The sequence below is a fragment of the Podarcis raffonei genome, chromosome 1, assembly GCF_027172205.1.
Source record: "Podarcis raffonei isolate rPodRaf1 chromosome 1, rPodRaf1.pri, whole genome shotgun sequence".
Classification (NCBI taxonomy): Eukaryota; Metazoa; Chordata; class Lepidosauria; order Squamata; family Lacertidae; genus Podarcis; species Podarcis raffonei.
The window spans coordinates 78,155,846-78,175,222 of NC_070602.1; the positions used below are offsets into that span (position 1 = coordinate 78,155,846).

Genomic DNA, 19,377 nt, shown 5'->3' on the forward strand with positions numbered 1-19,377 from the left:
GATACCTAGAGGTTAATTTGAACAATGAACATCATACCAACTTGTGCTAGTTATTTGGGAATGTGTGTGTGTTTACTGTAGAAGGTAACATTCTTGGGATTTTCCTTGTTAGCTACTGAGTTGAATGACAATTGCGGGGAGAGCTCAGATATTCTCACAATGTAGCCTCCAAGTCAAATGCCCATTGGCACTGGTTTATAGGAGGAGTTTGGCTAACTGGTACCGATGGATACCACCCAGTGGCAGACATTCTTTGACTAAAAGGGCTTCCCTTTCTTAGGTGAATTGTATACTTTATTCCTTGATTCTTTGAATAAAAGTTACTGTGTTGGTGAATATGATTGTGATACCTGGTCTGTGGGTTACCTTATATTTGTATTAAGACAGGAGGATTACAGTAAAAAACAAAAGTTCATTCTATGTGCAGGCGTGGTCGAGGCAAGGAGGGCTGTTTTTGAAGGAAAGAAGGTGGCAGTTAGCTATCAGTTCAGAAGGTTCGCTGAAGAGCTGAGCGAGAAGACTCCAAAGTAGTGAAGGTACCCTATCAAAGATACTGGTTAGATAAGGAATCATTTTTGGAAAGCTTTTCATAAGATGATGAGAGGGTACAGTAATCCTAGAGGAGATAGTACATATCGCCAGAATACAAAGGGAAGTAGCAGCTCCTCGGTTCATGTAATGTGTGCTCCCAAGAGTTGCTCTATGGAACAAGATACATTGTTCTAGGTCATGAGCAGAAGTAAATACAGTACTCAGCACTATGACCACTTAGAAACATTGTGTGGGTGGATTCTATATGTTCAACATTAGCACAGATACCAATCATTCTAAGAACATATTTTGAGGCAGTGGAAGACAGGTGTGCCTGGCGTGCTCTGGTCCATGGGGTCACGAGGAGTCGGACACAACTAAATGACTAAACAACAACACCTGTTGTGCTATTGAGACTGAAAGATGATGATTTGTAGTGTAGAATCCTCCCTTGTTCTTGGGGAGAACCCAGTACTGTGGGGAGATGTATAAAGTAACCCCGAGATTAATTACAGTATGTATTGTAAATCAAAGCTGGTGTGGCAATGATGAAGCTTTTTAGAATGTAATTCATGCTTCCAATCATTGAGCACCCAAGCAACTAGGGTATTGAAGGAGTTCCATACAGTTCCATAGCTACTGTAGAGTGGAACATGATGCATTTGAAGACAGGTAGAAAAACAACAGGGGTTGCTGCAAGTATGAGAGATAGGGCCCTTAATACTTTCCTTGTTCTGCTAAGAGCATCAGCTAGGTGACTGTACTAGCAGCTGTGGGTGGCAACTGGAACTGTGCCTATTAGCATATCAGTCCCAAAGGGTTATAAACTGTAAGATCTTGAAAGCCATGCCTCCTTGTTTGTTCACATAGTATCTGGTTGTAATGTACAAGTAGCAATGAATAGTCTCTCCTTGCAGACTCGCAGCCAGTCGTATTAAATTGAGATGGGCAGTCTATTCTAGTGCAAACCAGACTCCATTGATGGAAATTCTTTGGATCAAAGTAGGTTGGGCTTGATTGCCCACCATTGTAAAGACTAAAGTTAGAAATAGTGAGTAATTTGTTTGATCCTAATGAGATTGGAACTGGAAGGGGGGTCAGTTGTGGCAACTTTATCCATATATGAGTAACAGCAAAGGAAGAAGATATTATTGGACTGAGATGACACTCAGAAGTGTCTATTGCCAGGCTTGTTAAAAATATGCAATGAAATGATCATAGTTGTATATGGGAAGAAGAAAACTCAGCATCTGTTTTGATCCTTTAAAAAAAACACTCTTCATTAATTTTGCACATAGTTTAGAGAACAATAGCATGCAATAGGGGAGAAATTGTGAAACACATTTTGATGGGCAGTAGATATAAATAATATAGATAACTAGTGTACCCTATATGTCATAGAAGGAATAAAAACATAGGAAATGAACTAAAAAGAAAGGAAAATGGCGATGCATTAAAAAATCCATATAACTCTACATAAATCACACCATTTTCACACATTGCCTATATCTGCCAAGGCTGCTGTCAAAGAATGTGGCAGCTGTGCCCTGTTAGTATATTCAGTAAGATTTTTCCAAACTGCCCAGAGGTTTGATTTTGATTTGATTTAATATTTGTATTCCACTTTTCTAACAACAAATGTTGAGTGCAAGTGGCTCACAATAGCATTAAAAAAAAGTTGCAGTTATTATAATACCAAACACAGTAGCTTATAAATGAAGCAAACAACAGCAACAGATTCAACAAAACAATTAATACAATTCAATAAAGTCATAATAACTGATAGTGTTGCCAGGATACTTCCTAATTGCATGGAACCTTACTCCAGAACTGCCCTGTTGATATCAAATTCATTGTTTTGCAACATAGCAATGGATGGAAACCTTGTTCCCTGTACGTGAACTATAGAAACCTACATGGAACTATACACTTACAAAACCATTTGAGATAGGTGGGCAGGGTTGTTGAGTTAGTTATGAATCTGATAATCAGTTTCTGATAGGATGGGAGGAGAAGATTATCCAGACCCATTTTAATATGGCTTTGGGCCCTACAAGAGAGAGGCGTTGGAGGACTGCTGCTCAGCTCCTTGGCACTTATGCTGTAGTGTACTGCTGGGTTTCATCTTGTTCCCCATGCTTTTTAACAGCAATATCAAGCCACTGGGGAATTTAGACCATGAGGTCACCAGTATGTCATTTCAGTGAGTTGGAGCACAAAGCCACCAGTATGTAGATGACAACCATCTTCTGGCCCCTCTCCAAATCGTCTGAATCAGGTGAGGCTCTGCAAGTGCTGGACCTTTGAATAACTTCTGCCCTTCCACAATGTTTTGGAAAACCAGCGCTATGTAATCATCTTCCAAGAAGCCTGGCTTGCACATGGATCTAATTGTAAGATCCCCATGGTAGGTGCTCTGCAGCAAAAGAGTAGGAGAGCAAAAGAATAAGACTCTAAACTGGATACGCTTCGTGGGATGAAGATAAGATTTATTCATGTTGATGCAGAGCTCCAATGAGGTTTGGTAGTCAAGCATATAATTAGTGACCCCTTCCTTCAATGGGATGTGTTGACCACCAGCTTCAATTGCTTTTGAAAGGGATTAGATGAGGCTATAAATGGCTGCTAGTTATGATAGGATCACAGGAAGTATGCCTTCAAATACCAGTCACTGAGGTGCAACAGCGGGAGAGAGCTATTTCCCTCCTGTCCTGTTTATGGGCTTCTCATAGGCACAAGGTTGGCTAGTGTGGGAGATGGGAGAGTGGCCTGCATGAGTATTTGGTCTGATCCAACAGAGCTCTTAGGTTTAGTATTGATCAGTTATTCCTGAATTGGAGCACTGCATGTTGCAGTTGATAGCATCAGTTTGGGATGGAAAATTCACCAAGTGTCTAATCACTGTTTTGGCTAACTCCATGGGTGGGGATCGTGAATTATGCACAGTGGTTCTCAGTTCACAACAAAGTTGAACCCAAAGCAGCTCACAGTAATACCTTCAAAAGTAACATTTCCAACATAACCATTCAGTACTTGATGTAGTTTGACCAGCTACATACAGTAATTTGAAATAGTTTATCACAATTGGTAGTTGAATACTAATACAGAGCCAGCTCACATAATCCATCTGGGAAGGGTTCTTCTTCCTTTCTTTTCACTGCCACAAAGAAAGGAGGTAGAAGTTATCTGCCACAGTAGGGCTACAGCTACACCCATTTTTTACTCATCAAGCTGTAAAGTCCAAAGTTCTCAGGTCCAGTACAGTTTCAATGTATTGCCATGTGCATAAGGTTGAAGAATGAATAGGGGTATGCCTGGTCCTAATAAGACATACAGTCCCGAACAAGGAATTGACTACTCCATAACTGAATGCAATGTGGAGTCTATGAAACATGTTTATGCATTTGTCACCATGAGAATCAGAAAAGTGCCACTAGATTCATTTGTGTCAGTAGTAAACACCATGACATTTATTTGAATGTTGGCACATTTGTAAACCTAGTAAAGTCTTAATGCTGTGGGTTTATTAAAGACAAGTTCTCTTATTTTAAGGGTTCCTCTGATTTGCCCTTTGATCCATTTTGTGGTGTTTTTCCTTATTCCAAGGGTCCTGGCCTCCTGTTGAAAAGTGATGGAATAATCTGGTCAGCATCTGCCATATTGAGAAACCAGCCCCTAATACGGCTTGCCTGGGAGAAAGTTTGTGAAATAACGCAGTAACATGTTTGCAGTAGTATGCTTTTCTTTTTTGTTGCTACTTACTGTTAGTCTTTCCTGAATCAATTCATTGAAAATCAATGAAATGTATGTATGTATGTATGTATGTATGAATGTAACTAGGGAAATATTTTCATGCAGCATGATCTATGCATACATTATTGGAAGTAAGCACCACTGTGTTCAGTGGGACTTAATTTCAAGTAAGTATGTGTAGGTTTGTAAATTTAGTGCCCAGGAATTATTCTGGAACTCTTTGTCAGAAGTACTATTGTTCACAGATTCGGGTTGCTTTGATTGGGGTTAAAGTCTGGAAAACTGATTTTATTTTTAATAGATGTAGAATGAACCTTGCTTTTTGGATTGAAAGTTACCCTGTATTTGTCAACAAGAAATGGTTGCGGTAGCCTGACAAATAAGCCAATGTTTGACTTCAGTTTGTGTGTAAATTATACTGTGTATGAAATTTGAGCAACTTTTGTAAGTGCACTAATACCTTAATTGGTTAGCTAGCTTTGGGCCATTTCTACCTTCTAATATTTACACATGATGTCATAGCATGGAATTCAATATTTTCAGTTATAAAAGTTCTTTCTGCACAAACATTACTGCTTGTCAGATTGAATGACACCCCCCTCTCTGTGCCAATTTTGGTGGGCACAGGGGGAGGTGGTGGGGGAAAGTTCACTTGCACAAACAGAACTCCTTGTACAGAACTTTCACTGATGTAGTGCACTGGGTGAATCCTCCTGTTAGATTTTAATAACTAAATAAATTTTTGTTTTGTTTAGTTTATATCCCACCCTTCCTCCCAAATGAGGGCAGGGTGGCATGATGTATATCAGTAGACAATACTTCACAACCGAGAGTGTTGGAAACAGACATAAATCAGATTGTCCTCCTAATCCCCTTATACCCAGTGAATATAACAAACCAAGATTGCTGGCTGTCTCCTCAATCCTTACCATATGCATTTGGAAGCAAGCATTGTTGGTTTCAGTGGAACTTGCCTCAGTGAAATGCTTAGAGAGCTACGGCCTATTTTAAAGGCAAGTGCCTACAATTTTTGGCTCAACTTGGATCTTTCTCCACAATGGAAAAATGTGATTCTCTATACCTTCACCACTAGCTATTTATGGAGAGCATCACACATGCATCTTTATGAGTGCTGACCTGTGCTGAATTCATAACAGTATTATGCTGGCTGTATATGCCACTCTGGTTCTCTCTGCTGTTGCCTTAAAATGAGAGAACCAAAGCTACCATCATAATGCAGTGCAACATGGTAGAATGAGCACGTATCATTTTCCATAGAAAGTGTTCTGCATGCATGTTTTCCAGTAGGTGGTTGCTACTTAACTCTGGCAAATGGCAAATTATAAGGTTATAGATGTGTTTGAAAAACATTTGTGGGTTACTGGGCACTTTATCTAACTCTATTCCTGTTTTTCCTCCTTAATGTGATTTGCTAATGCAACTGATGTCTATTTGCTATAACAGTGAGAATTATGTATAATAGTCCTATGCATGTATACCAACTTCTGTTTAATGTTGGTGGGCACAGTTGAAGTTTGAGGAGAATAAACCATTCTCAAAAAGGATTTTATGGTAACTAATTGGGGCTGGGCTTGTAACATTTTATTATGAAGTGGAAAAAGGGCTCTGGCTCATGCCCTCATTTCTTTAATTTTTAATAACGTTTGTGCAGCATTGACTTGTTAAGGAATTAAGCTGAGTTTCTGAAATACATGTGCATCAACACATTTTTTAAAAAACAGCCTTGTCTTAATTTGCATCAGTGCAGTGCCAAGAAAAATCACTTAAGCCTTGAGTCAGTATGAGGCCAAAGGTATGTTTGTAGTGTTGATACTTTGCTTGTTGGCTTTTTTGTTCATTTCATGAGCTCTTGCAAGTCATGGGCTAGGTGAAGAAAAGCCATATCTTTTGTTGCAAAGTAATAAAGGACTTAATTCTATTCTTGGCAATAGTATCCATAGAGATAAAAGATAATAGTACACATGGGCACCTTAGTGAGATAAACATGGATCCGCAGTCGTGTGAGCTAAAATCCTCTCATTTTTCCTGATTTAACTGTCAACTAGCATTTTAACAATCTCTTGAATCAGCTGCTTCTTGGAAACTGACTTAGAGTGCCATCAGTTTGCTGTTAGATAAAAAGACAAGAAGATACTGGAAAATTCTAAGTTGGGTTAACATTTTTCTTAACTGTTGTTGCATTAACATGTCAAATCTTGTATGTCAAAATTTTACAATTCTTGAACTAGCTAACAACTTTATTGAAATTTAAGACATTGGCTTATCATTCGAGGCACTTTGATAAAATACTCCTTCATCTTCCATGAAGTCCAATTTTTAACGCTGTTCATCTTTTCCCTGCTTTCTGTTTTTGCTTCTGCAGTTTTGTGTGCAAACTGAGAACAGGGGAAACAGGAGAACGGCTTCCCTAAGGACTGTTAGAGACAAGCTATTATCTGTCCCTTTAATTAAGGCTGTGTGTGCTTTTCCTTTTCTCTAGACCAGCATGTTTTGGAAATTTGATCTTCACTCATCATCCCACATAGACACACTTCTAGAGAGAGAAGATGTAACACTGAAGGAGCTGATGGATGAAGATGATGTTTTACAAGAATGCAAAGCTCAAAACCGCAAACTTATAGAGTTTCTTTTGAAATCGGAATGTCTGGAAGATCTGGTATCATTCATTATAGAAGAGCCACCTCAAGACATGGATGAAAAAATCAGATACAAGTAGGAAATGAGTTTTGATCTAGGAGCTTGAAATTGAGGGAAGACAAAAGCTCACTAGCAGAATAGCTGACTGTAGTTTCATAAGACTGTTGCACCTATAGTTTAAGGGTGGTAACATGTCCCTCTTTATGGTATGTTTTTTTAATAGACCTTTTAAAAAAACCTCATTGGGTTATATCTCTACTCTGTTCACAGGGAAACTACATGCTGCAAGTGATCTCCCCACTGCTGTCTTGTGCTTCCAACCAAAAGTACACCCCCTAATAGTCTTAGCTAATTTAACACCCTCCAGGTATTTTGGACAACTCCATCCTCTGCCCACACAGCTGTGCTGTCTGGGGCTATGGAGATGTAGTCCAGACGCTCTGGCAGACACCAGGGGGCCAAAGCTACTCTAAGGGTTGGGCACTTTCAGGAAAGGTTTTTGATGGTGTTGGGGAAACTCGAGTGGGAGAGGGGAGCATGGAGGTTACAGTGAAGATTTAAGTGGAGGCAGCTTGCATGAGCAAATCAGTGGATGCAAGAGACTAATGGAGAAAAGGAGGATTTTTCTTGTACGAACACTGGCGTTACGTACAGCCCATTGGTCTTGTGCCTGCATAAAGAAGGCTGACTCATATTCTGGATTAAATTATAATATCTGAGAAAACCCCTTCCCTCACCAAATTTAGTCATTAATGTAGGTCCTGCTTTGTGTTCATCTCCATGTGGGTTGAGACTGTTACTGCTGGAAGTAGGGCCTTTTATTCAGTTTTTCATGGTGTGGAGAGCAGCCCCCCCCCAGTATATTAATCCATCTTTTGATGGCTTTTAGGAGAGTTTGAAATGCATATTTTTCTTACTTTGGCCATTGTTTCTGACTAATAATGATTTTAAGCCTTTGCATATGTGTGTTTGTGTGTATTAGTGTTTTAAGCATTATACTGTACTTAATCAGACTGGATTTCTACCCAGAGCCAGCCTCATTGAAATAATGTTGTCAGATACAAAACCTGTCAAACTCGAATGGCTGGTAAAAGTTGCTTGTGTTCCTATCGCTAGTTAAAAGTTCATAGGTTGCAAAATAGCAGGGATTTCTCTCTTTTTACTTATGCGTACTTGTAGGTTATTAAAACTTTTTAAAAATAATAATAATATAAAACTTGCTTTCAGTAGTGGCTGGTGCCCATGTGCACTGGTGGGGCGAAGGACAGGTTAGCCAACAGCCAGGGGTGGAGCTGATTGGATGTGGAGGAAGCCAATTCTGGTTCTCTCCTCAGTTTTCTCTCTTGAAAAGGTACTAAGGACATCTAAACAACTTCATTGTTCCTGTCAGACCTCTAGACCAGTACGGTCTACTTTGTCTGGCATTGTGGGAGGGGCATTATTGGTTTATTATTATTATGTATTTTGTATTCTCGTTTTGCATTTTTGTGTTGCGAATTGTCCTGTGATCTTAACAATGATCTAGCACAGGTATGACTAGCTGGTGGGCAGTAGGCTGGTTCCTGTAAATTTTATCTGATCCTTAACTTGGAAGCCTGCCAATAGTTGTTGTTTTTTGCATGGTGCAGTGCCGTAGCTACAAGGGGGCTAGCCTGGGTTTTTTTGCCCTGGTTGAAACCTCCAGAGGGGCACCACTAAGGCTCTCAGCCTGTGTGTGTGTATACGTGAATGCGTATAGGGTGTGTGTGTGCCAAACTGGGTCTGTGCTACTACATTTTCCACACATTATGTAAAGATTTTATTTCATTTGCTCAGGAGTTGGTGAACCATGGAGGAATTATTCACCCCATTGCTAAGCAAAGTTGCGACCAACTGTGCAGCCAGAGAATGCTAAATGAATATATTTTAGTCAATATTTGTAGCCACAACACTTGCATTCCCTTTTCCATGGCAAGCAAGCAAGCAAACACACACATACTCCACTTGAGATACATACCTTGGGGCAAAGTGAGGGTTGATGTTGCATCTCTTTCACATCTTCCTCATTCTCCTCTCTTTGGCTGTGTACGATCAAGCCCTATGATTAATAACAGAAAGCTAAAGGCAAGGGTGCTGACCCTCCCCACACTCATTTAGGCTCTCTCTATTTCTCTGTTGTCTGCTTAATAAATACATTGAATAAAGCAGGGCTTCTGGCTCTGCATAATCTCTGCTTCTCCTCTGATCATGTACTTTCCAAGAGCAAGCAGTTCTGGTGACTGAAGCTTGCAAGCAGCCCAATTTAAGATGCTGCAGCTGGATTGATTGGGAGCATTGATCTGGTTCACTCTGTTTTTATGCTATGTGTTCTGAAGAACGCCTTATTGACTACATTTCATGTTACCAATCAGAGAAAGTAGCCTAAATACAGGAGTATTGGGCCCCAGTGCTTAACCTTACCAACTCTAAAGACTCCTTCAAGGGAAGCAATGGGATAGCTTTAGAGCACCCCACTCCCCCCAAATTGGGATAGGACCTGGCAGCACACAGTGATTATCAATTGAATGCATGTATGGGCAGGTGATTGGTCAGCAGAGAACAAGTGTCTCTGGAGACCAGACCATTCTAATAGCAATCTTAATAAGCCACTGCTGCCACCAAGGCCCTGAGGAGTGATGGATTTACCACTGCATCCACAGTCCTTTCATTCATCATGGCAACAGCATAAGGTAGAGTTGGCAGACAAATTGGGCATAATTCATACAGCAGCTTCAGGCTGGTGTAGTGATCAGGCCTGGGTGAGGCCTTCTGCCAGGTGCCCCCGGCTGTCAGAGCAGCTTGGTGGTGGACCTAGTAGATGATTATATATGTTTTGTTGATAGAGAGGGAATAACCCCTGGATGTTTGCTGGCCTGCCTCCACAAACTGAGGGGTATCTCTGATTTTCTTTGCACTTTGTGTATTCAAACTACATATAATGGTACGCTCAGCATTGCTAGATAAAGCACTTGTAATTGGTGTGTAAGGCTAATTTATTATTACTAATTAAGTAAAATGTCTACTTCTCTCTTTCAGGTATCCAAACATATCTTGTGAGCTGCTTACTTCAGATGTTTCACAGATCAATGATAGACTGGGAGAAGAGGAATCATTATTAACAAAACTGTATAGTTTTCTTCTAAATGAGCCACCCCTAAATCCGTTATTGGCCAGTTTCTTCAGCAAGGTGCTAAGTATTCTTATTAGCAGAAAACCAGAACAGGTAATTACTTAATTGCTCCTTTGGAAACACTGTGCTTTCAACTGCCTAGCTTAAGTTACTTTCATTCCACTTGTTATCTTTAGAAGAGCAACAATCGTAATAGTTCTTTTGGCAAATTAATGTTGGTGCCATATATAGATTTTTCAAAAAGAATATAAGAATATGTTGAGGCTCTTTAACCATCTGACCACCCATGGGCCATATACTACCCTTGGAAGCTTCCTATTTGGTATTCTGGGCCTCTTTTCCTCCGCCTCTTGCCCTCAGTTTTCATGTCTTCCTCTCCAAATTGCAGGAACTGGAAATCTCATCAGGATTGGAATGCTGGCATGGGAGGTTGTAGGCTTCTGTATCTGTGATTGTATTATCTACAAAGACCCATTGAAACAAATGGAGATAGAAGAGTTAAACATTTTAACCTCTCATGACAGGATTCTCATCCAAATTGGTCCCCCAGAGCCTAGTATTTGCATTTTGGGAAGGGGACCTCTCACAGTGCACAGGTGGTTTTTCCTCAGTGCAAATTGCAATAGAGAGCTGTGCATGCATGGAAGGAAATGAAAGGTGTGTGTGTCCTGAACCATGTTGGTGCTGAAGGAATGTGGCCGCTGCGGGTGGGGGAAGACATCCCTTTCAAAGAGAGATAAGCCTTACTCTACTTAATTTTTTTCTGGCAATTTAGTTTTGACTGTTTTTGTTGGCTTTATTATTTCACAACTTTATGTTCTGCCTTTTATCTTTCACAGATCGTGGATTTCTTAAAGAAAAAGCATGATTTTGTAGACCTCATTATAAAGCACATAGGAACCTCTGCTATTATGGACTTGTTGCTCAGGCTGCTAACATGCATAGAACCTCCACAGCCCAGGCAAGAAGTGTTAAATGTAAGTAATTTCTTTTGGAATGGGAGTCATCTTTAAAAGTGAATATTAGGGGCATTGTTTTTGAAACTGAAATTGTTAATAGCTAGTGAGGTACCCTTGGCATTCAATTTTTAAGTAGAGCAGGAAAAATCCTTCACTTGCAAAGGTAACTCCTGTGCTGTCTATGAAATGCTTACTTTTTTCTTTATTTACTTGCAGCATTTCAATCCTATTCTTCAGCCAAAAAAGCTGAATAGATATCTAAATCTAAATGATAAGAGAGTTCCTTCCCTGGGATTTACAATCTCAAAAGACAAGACAAAATGAAAAAGATCTGGGAGGTGGTAGAGAGGTTCCTGTTTTGATCAGTTGGAATGGAAATGCTAGCTATCACCAAGCACTTAAATATTGTATTTGAACTGTAAACAAATTCAATTTCAGCTGCTTTTAGTTTCCCCATATTCCAGCTGTTTGTTACCTCGTTTAGATACATGACTATGATGCCATGAATGCATCTAGAAGCATGGAAAAGTACACAAGGGACTGTACTTCTAAAGCTGTTGTGGTTTCAGATTGTTAGTAGTGACAACTGAGCTTGCCATAGCTTTCACATGAATGAAATCAATGTTTTGCAGTAATTCTTGAAACACCATGTCAACACATTCATTTAAATTATTGATATACAGCAATTAAGTGTATTCCAGTTGTAGCTCAAATAGCATCTTAAGCCATTTTGTGTTCTGTGTACAAGTCATTTTCCAGCTTGTCTGTAAATGTGAAGTGGAATGCTAGAGTGTGTTGATGAAAATATAAATGTAGTGTTGTCACCCTACAGCAGCAGTGCATGAAAAACAGTCAGAGAGTAGGTTTTACTATTTCAATCACAGGAAAAGCAACTTTATTTTAATTTTAATGCTGTGATTTCTCTTTAGAAGTACGGTCTCGCCTCCATGCACCCCATTTGATAATCTTTTTTACCACATGCAAGTCTCTGTACCAGTCTATTAACCTTTCTGCCTTTCTCTCCATCTTTTAATGCATGTTGTCTTCTGTATTCCTGCAGCTCTAGCCACTCTCCATAAGCCTCTCTACTGTCTATATTATGCTTATCTATGTATCTCCCCTCCTCTTTTGCTATTTGTCCCCCCTCCATCTGTTGAAACAGCACATAAAGTTTTAATGCTCCTAGCAATTCACATGCAGAATAATTCTTATAAGCTGGTAGGCTGTGTGTCATGGCTCAAAAAGCTGATGCCACCACCACCACACACCTCTGAATGAATGGAGGAGGAACATAGCGATGCCGAAATTTTCCTATCTTTGTTCCACAAAGGTTGGAAGGACTGCAGATAATGCATATTTGGAATCCCTTCAGAGAACTGCGAATTGATTCATTGTTGACCTTTAGGGTTTACACTGTGCAGACTTGCATAACACAAATGTTAATTTTATTTCTAATTCCACAATCAGAGAAAAGGTAAATGGGCCTCTCATAGTCTTTGAATAAGTAATTTTAGAAGCAGAGGATGATCTTAAGGCCTGGTTTCAGAAATACATATTGAAAAATCTACAAGAATGCTGTTGGGGTTTAAGTAAACTTGGGAACATGATCTCCAGGAGGAACTGGACATGTAGCAATGGATATGGCAGCATAAGTCACTTAAAATCAGTCTGCGCAAGCATAAGAGAAAATATAATATGCCAGTCACAGAAAGCTGGAGTGATGGTAACAAAAGAGGTCTTATTTTTTTGGTGGGTGTACCCAGTGATAACATATTTAATTAGCAGAAATGATTCACATTAAAGGGCAGAACATACGCAAATGTCTCAAAATATTGTTCTTGTATACCTTGTGGGGAAAATGCTGGTATGTTGTTTAAAGATTTGGCGGTATAATGCAGTTGCTAAAAAACTTACGAGCTGCAATTAGAGTAGAAACAGTACCGGATGCCTTCTCTGCAACATGACAGATAATTAATATATATACTAATCCGTGTACTAGTGTAGAACATCTCCCCCCCCGCCCAAGAATAAATACAAAAAGATCTGGTATAATGTTAGAGATCCTTTCTTTCTCCCTGGCACCCTTAAAGATTGCCCATTCTCATGTTCTTGGTTTTTATAAAGAATTATACTTTGCATGTGGTAATATCGCTTATGGGTTCCTTCCTGCAAGTTTCTGAAGTCTTACTGATGTTGTTATCTATGGGAATGCACTTTTTAATGTATAATATCGCTTGTGGGTGGTACTATCTATTTGATCTGCGTGACTGATGAAAATGTGAAAGGAGATTTAATTTCCTCCCCTCCCCCATATGTCTCTACAGTGGTTGAATGAAGAAAAAATAATTCAGCGGCTTGTGGAAATTGTGCATCCTTCTCAAGATGAAGATGTAAGGAATACATGTTCATATTCACGTAAATTTTGTAGGAAAATTTTGTCCTTGGCTGCTCTCCATGCCAAGCCCCACGGAGCCCCTCCCACTTCTCCCCATCACTCAGATGATAAACCATCACTTGTACTGTGGCAAAAAGTCTTGTGTCTTCCACTGCTAAGCATTGTGGAGATAGCAATCTTGTCTGCAGCAGGATTGCTGGAGAGGATCCTGTTAAAAGTGTGTGAGAGAGGGAGTTGGGGGAGATGATTGTGTCTGTGTGAAAAGGGGAGTTGAATGTGTTTTGTTCAAGCTTAAGAGCAGTAAAAGGAGATACTGTCACCAGCCCCACCCACTGGCATGCAGCTCTTGCCCACCCACCCACTGCCACATGTGCCCCCCAAGGGGCAAAAAGCCACTCTTCTTTGATTTAAAACTTTTCTGTGCATAGTTATGCCTTGCTTACAAAATCCACACACTTCAATTTTGTCACCTGCATTGTATACAGAATGAGAAGCATATAAGGAGGAGCTGCTGGTCCTGTAGCTTAACACTCATAATTTGTGTTGCCTTCCGGGAATTGGGTGAATTTGCATTTAAGTCTTAACCTTTGGTGCTAACTATCAATGAATACTGTAGGGTTTTTTTTTTTTATTCCATAAACTGTCCTTGTTGTTTAGAGACACTCAAACGCATCCCAGTCACTCTGTGAAATTATCCGCTTGAGTAGAGACCAGATGCTACAAGTACAAAACAGTTCAGAACCAGATCCACTGCTTGCAACACTAGAAAAGTAGGTTGACTTGATGTTGTCATTGCTGTCATAGATGTATGTATATATTCCATGGATATTGACATTTTTTGAAATGTTGAATGCTTTGCATGTGCCATGGAGAATGATGTAACTTGAATGCAAGTTCTGAAGTATGATAGTGCATTCTCTGTAAGAAGCAAGACATAAAAATGCTTAGATCACGTTAACAAAGATAAAAAGGTTTAATGTGTATTTTTTAAAAAAATAAATAAGCAGCAACAACCTTGAGATGCACTATACTCTGACCTAGTTCAGATGTTACGCTAAACCATGGTTTGGCATTACAGAGATAAGCAAGCATGAGTTTCAGTCTTCCATGCTTGTTCCTTCCCTCTTGTGCATGCAAGTGGAGGAAATAGTAAAAGGCTCGGAGAGAGAAAGTACATGGTTTGCAAAGGTGATGGCATTGATACTAAGTAAGGAAACTTATTTATGTTTTTTATCTCTATAAGCAGATGTTAAAGTAACTTAATGCCTTGAAATCTATGAATGGTAAAACTAGGATCTATACTCTTTAAAGGGGTCACAAATAAATTTTATGCACTATTTGTTGATGCTTGCAGTACATAACTGGTGTTGGTGGTGCAGTATATAGCCTGATATTATCCACAGAATGGGAACTGAGCAAGGGAGTTAACCTTTTGTCAAGGGTGTGGGTTGTAGGGTTGCATTCAAGAACTAATGGGGAGGTGGCCAAGGGCACAGTTTGTGTGCATAGTAGATAACAGCAATGTCCAGAAATACTAAATGTTTATATTGGTCAAGACTGCTCCCCCAGTTATGAAAGTATTTTAGTGCCATGTGATCATTTCCTGGTTTATGAGCTTGCCATTACTGTTACAAGGATTAGGGTTGCTATTAAAATAATTCTGATTCTTTTATTAAAGAAAAACGCAAGCAGCTCTGGACCAAAGAACAAACTGTAGGCCATATGTATGCCTTTCCTGAAAAATATGTATTTATTGATTTCAGAATATATTTAGTGTCCCCTCCCCCTGCAAAAGATCTAGGGGCGTGATACAGTTTTGAAGCAATGCTATATCCAATTAAGTATAGCAGGTGAAAATACAAATTTAGCCTAGAAGCAGTCTAAGGTTCCATACATGCCTGAGCAAAAAGACATGTCTTAACTGAGCACTGGAATGTTAAAAAATTTGGTGCCTGGTTTATAATAGATGTGTCACTGTAGAAAAGGCACTACTATCATGTGCCACCACTGAATGTATTGCCTCTGGTAGTGGAACAATGAGAAGAACCTGGGCAGGTTGATAAAGGGAGAAGCATTCCTTCAGATGCCTACACCTACAAAAGAGAATGTTAAATTTCCAACAGTGTTTTCTCTCTCTTTAGAAAAGAAATCATAGAACAGCTGCTATCAAATATATTCCATAAAGAGAAAAATGAATCAGCTATAGTCAGTGCAATTCAGATATTACTGACCTTACTGGAAACGAGACGGCCAACGTAAGATTGTCTTTTAATATTTCTACTGTTTAACAGTATTTTATCCAGCAGCAGTTGCGTTGTTTCTACCCTGGTCAGATGACTGTGTGCAGTTGCATATATATAAAGGTTTCTGAATGAGCATTTTCTAGTTTTGTGGATTCTGGATAGTAAGAAGGTGTTTAGCAAACGCAGTTTAACTATACATGTAAAAGGCCACTTTCTGTCCATTCTGGCGCTGATTTCACTATAGGGAACAGTTGGAACAAGATGGTATCGTTTGTGTAAATTAATGTCATTAGTTTATATTAATGTCTTTGTTGGTAGAGCATGAGTCACTACTTCTTAGGGTCGTGAACCCCACGTTGTGAAAAAGATTCCTGCATTGCAGGGGATTGAACTATATGACCCTCATGATCCCTTCCAATCCTGTAATTCTATGATTCTATTAAATTGATGTAAATTGTGACTACATTATCTGTACCTAAACATTTATCTTATACACATTCTTGGAAATAATAAGTCTTACACAGTCCAAGTGGAAGCTTCTGAAATGGGGTCATCATGAATACATCACTGCAAAAATATGAGATTCATGTTGCTTGGAAGTCAGTTTTTGTGTATGTTAATCGAATTTTAAAACATCATTTTACTGTGTGTCTGTGTGTCGGGTTGAGGGAAAGACTAAAGAATTGTTAGATGTGGGTCGGTGAACAGCAATGCAGATATTGTATCACCTTGATTGAAAGGAGAGTTGAATGTAAAAATTTTGATTTGTTCCCTTTACTATTATCTAGCCTAGTCAGCTTGCTGATCTGTCTTTTTAAAGTAGCTGTGCTTTCTGTGTTAAAGAGCTTACCTTTTCTTCATTTTAGATTTGAAGGTCACATAGAGATTTGCCCACCAGGTATGAGCCACTCAACATATTTGGTCAACAAGAGTGTATTAGAAGCCATAAAAGCACGACTTCCATCCTTCCATGAACTGCTCTTGGAGCCCCCCAAAGTAAGTAAAACATTTAGTGCATGTGAAATTGGAGCCATTCTGTTTCATAAATCCAGCTTCGAGGAAACTCATCCACTGTTTGATGCATTGGACATTGGTGGGTAACCTATATACACTTGGCTTTTAAGAGTTGTTTTTAATCTGTTGTGTTTGCTGTTTGCTTTGTTTGATATTATATTATTTCTGCTATTTTAATATTATATGACATCTCCTTTGGGCATCTCAGTAATGAGGTGGAAAGGTGTGGATAAATATTTTAAATAAGTAAATAAGCCACCCTTCTTCCAGTCCCAGAGGGAGTCTATCACCTCAACGACCAAACTGCTTCTCCCCTCTCTTCCTCATTTTGTGTTCCCAGTGTAGAAGTGAACCTCCATTGCCAAGGAAACTGAGAGCATTATATTGCCCGATTCTAGTTCTGCTGCTTTCCCTTTCTTGACGTGCAGAACCAAGCTTTGCAGCATGATTGCCTAGATCAGCCTTCCCCATCCTAGTGCACTGTATATATTTTCTCCAACTCCCATCACCCCAAATAGCATGACCAATGGTCAAGGATGATAGGTGGTAGTCTAGCAACCTTTGGAGGACACCGGATTAGGGAAGGCTGATCTACTTTCCAACTTTGGTAGTGAGGCTTTGAAGAAGTTGAGAAGTTATGCCAGTCTCCTCCCTGTTCTCCAATGCCAAGCAGCAAGAGTGACTTGCCATTTATTGGCTTCTTCAAAGCCTTGAACAGAATGAAATAGCCTTGTCCCATCCAATACTCTGTATATGCCAAAGGAAGGAGACTAAGTCTCAATCTTGTTATGGTTTTTGCAAAAGAAATGCAACTTTGAGAACTTGGGGGAGAAGTGTTTTGTTATTGGCGCACTCATCATTGAACTGCTTATTTTACATATATGTCCTCACATTTTCAGCCCATGATATTGTAGAACATAATGTATGGGACTAACATTGAGTTTCTCTTTTAGGTATTCAGCTAAACGTTTCAGACTTAGTTTTGTGATTACCTTGTTTCCTCCTGCCCCCTCCCCCTTGTGGATAAATAATACTTTGGAGTTTGAGTAATATTTCAATACTTTTGTTCTCTTTTTTGTCTAGAAAAGTGTTATGAAGACAACATGGGGTGTATTGGATCCACCTGTAGGGAATACCAGGTTAAATGTGATCAGATTAATATCCAGCCTTCTACAGACAAATACAAACAGTGTAAACCTGGAACTTATAGAGCTCAATAGCATAGGAGTTATACTGGTAAGAGCATAAATACTTGCAATATTGACCTTCCTATCACAAATTATCACAGCAATGCTCGTAACTTTTTTATTGTGCTAATCTTGCTATGTCATGACACAGGTAAAAGATACTATGATTTCCTTGAGTGAGTGAATGGAATGTTACCTGTGAAATTAATATTTCTGTGCTGCCTCAGGTTTTGTATCTGAAAGTCAAATTAAATTACATGAGATATCCATGAATGGATCCTGTAACTTAAAAAGTACACTAAAATGCAGTCATGAACTATGGTTGACAGCAGTGTGTCGAGACCTGGGGACATTCACTGATATTCTCTCCATAGGGAAAATAGCCTCTGGATGATGGAGATTTTCAACTTGAAAATGGGGTGGGAGTAGAGAGTTAAGTCCCCTCCATTGCAAACAAATTTGCACTTCCCTACAGGCATTTCAGTTCTTTTGAAAGTTGGGGTTCCAACCTCAGTCCTCATGCATAAAGTGTAGTTTGTTACAAATAGTTTAATCATTTGTTAAGGGCAGATGCAATTGTGGGAAATAGGAATGTCCCATGAGTTCAGAAGTCTGGAAAAATGGGGCTGCGCTTTATTGGCCATAGCACCATCATAAATTAAGATGGAGACACAGGCACTTTTTGTTTTATCTTAAACAGAATAAAATTGGCCAGTACATACATATAATCTGTGTATGGTTAAGGGTATTGGGAGCAGCTTGCATCTTCATAAGCAGCTGTCATTTTTTGTAGGAATTCTTATCAACTGATGTGATATACTCTAATATTCATGAGTAGTCTGTTTTGTTGGGAATGCAGAAATCTCTGCTAGCCGAGCTGCTGCATCTTCCATCCATAGGCTTCTCTGAGGCACTTCTAGCACAAATACTATAGTGGCATAAGATGGTTTGTGCATATGTTGATTGGGGACAGTAGTTTATTGAATTTTCTTTTTTTTTATAAAAAAAAGATATTTATTGAGTTTTTCCACCTTTATACATTAAAAATTCAAAAAGAAAAAACAAAAAAGTTAAAAACACATAATGTTTACAATCCTTATTTTCAATAACATATTTCCCTGACTTCCCCACACCTCCCCTTCTTATATTCCAATTCAAATGGTTAATTCAACAAGTTCTTGTCCCCAATTTTTGACCTTTTTATATTTAATTCATTTTTTAAAAAAAACCAATTTTAACTTATAAACATCAGTATTTAAACATCAGTGCTCATTCTTAAAACTTTTTTCTAAAGTCGACCCAACTTCCCTTCCACGAATTCCCCAATTTTCATACTAATAACAAAACAAAATAAAAAAAACAGATTATTATTCTGCACCCTTTGGATTCCCAAACCCCACCCCCCCTTTCCCAGTTTCAATCCCCAACAAATGTCCGTCAGTCTTAGTCTACTATCAGCCTGGAGACCTCACGTCCGAGGCTCTTAATT

The 19,377-nt window shown here is 39.2% G+C and overlaps 1 protein-coding gene across 11 annotated transcripts in view; it reads left to right on the top strand.

Annotated features, from left to right (window-relative positions):
- The window catches only part of PPP6R3 (protein phosphatase 6 regulatory subunit 3), a 57,456-nt gene that overhangs the window by 13,402 nt on the left and 24,677 nt on the right, over positions 1 to 19,377 (top strand). For 7 of the 11 annotated variants that reach the window (XM_053395509.1, XM_053395484.1, XM_053395527.1 and 4 more), the window contains exons 3-13: positions 428 to 536; positions 2,681 to 2,809; positions 4,138 to 4,264; positions 6,785 to 7,017; positions 9,997 to 10,183; positions 10,930 to 11,067; positions 13,374 to 13,439; positions 14,102 to 14,214; positions 15,586 to 15,699; positions 16,554 to 16,683; positions 17,785 to 17,937. In XM_053395509.1, the coding sequence (XP_053251484.1) occupies positions 4,253 to 4,264; positions 6,785 to 7,017; positions 9,997 to 10,183; positions 10,930 to 11,067; positions 13,374 to 13,439; positions 14,102 to 14,214; positions 15,586 to 15,699; positions 16,554 to 16,683; positions 17,785 to 17,937 (1,146 nt within the window). In that variant the 5' untranslated portion in view covers positions 428 to 536; positions 2,681 to 2,809; positions 4,138 to 4,252. The remainder of the gene's footprint in view (positions 1 to 427; positions 537 to 2,680; positions 2,810 to 4,137; positions 4,265 to 6,784; positions 7,018 to 9,996; positions 10,184 to 10,929; positions 11,068 to 13,373; positions 13,440 to 14,101; positions 14,215 to 15,585; positions 15,700 to 16,553; positions 16,684 to 17,784; positions 17,938 to 19,377) is intronic. The other 4 variants (XM_053395546.1, XM_053395491.1, XM_053395501.1 and 1 more) reach the window with 4 other exon arrangements.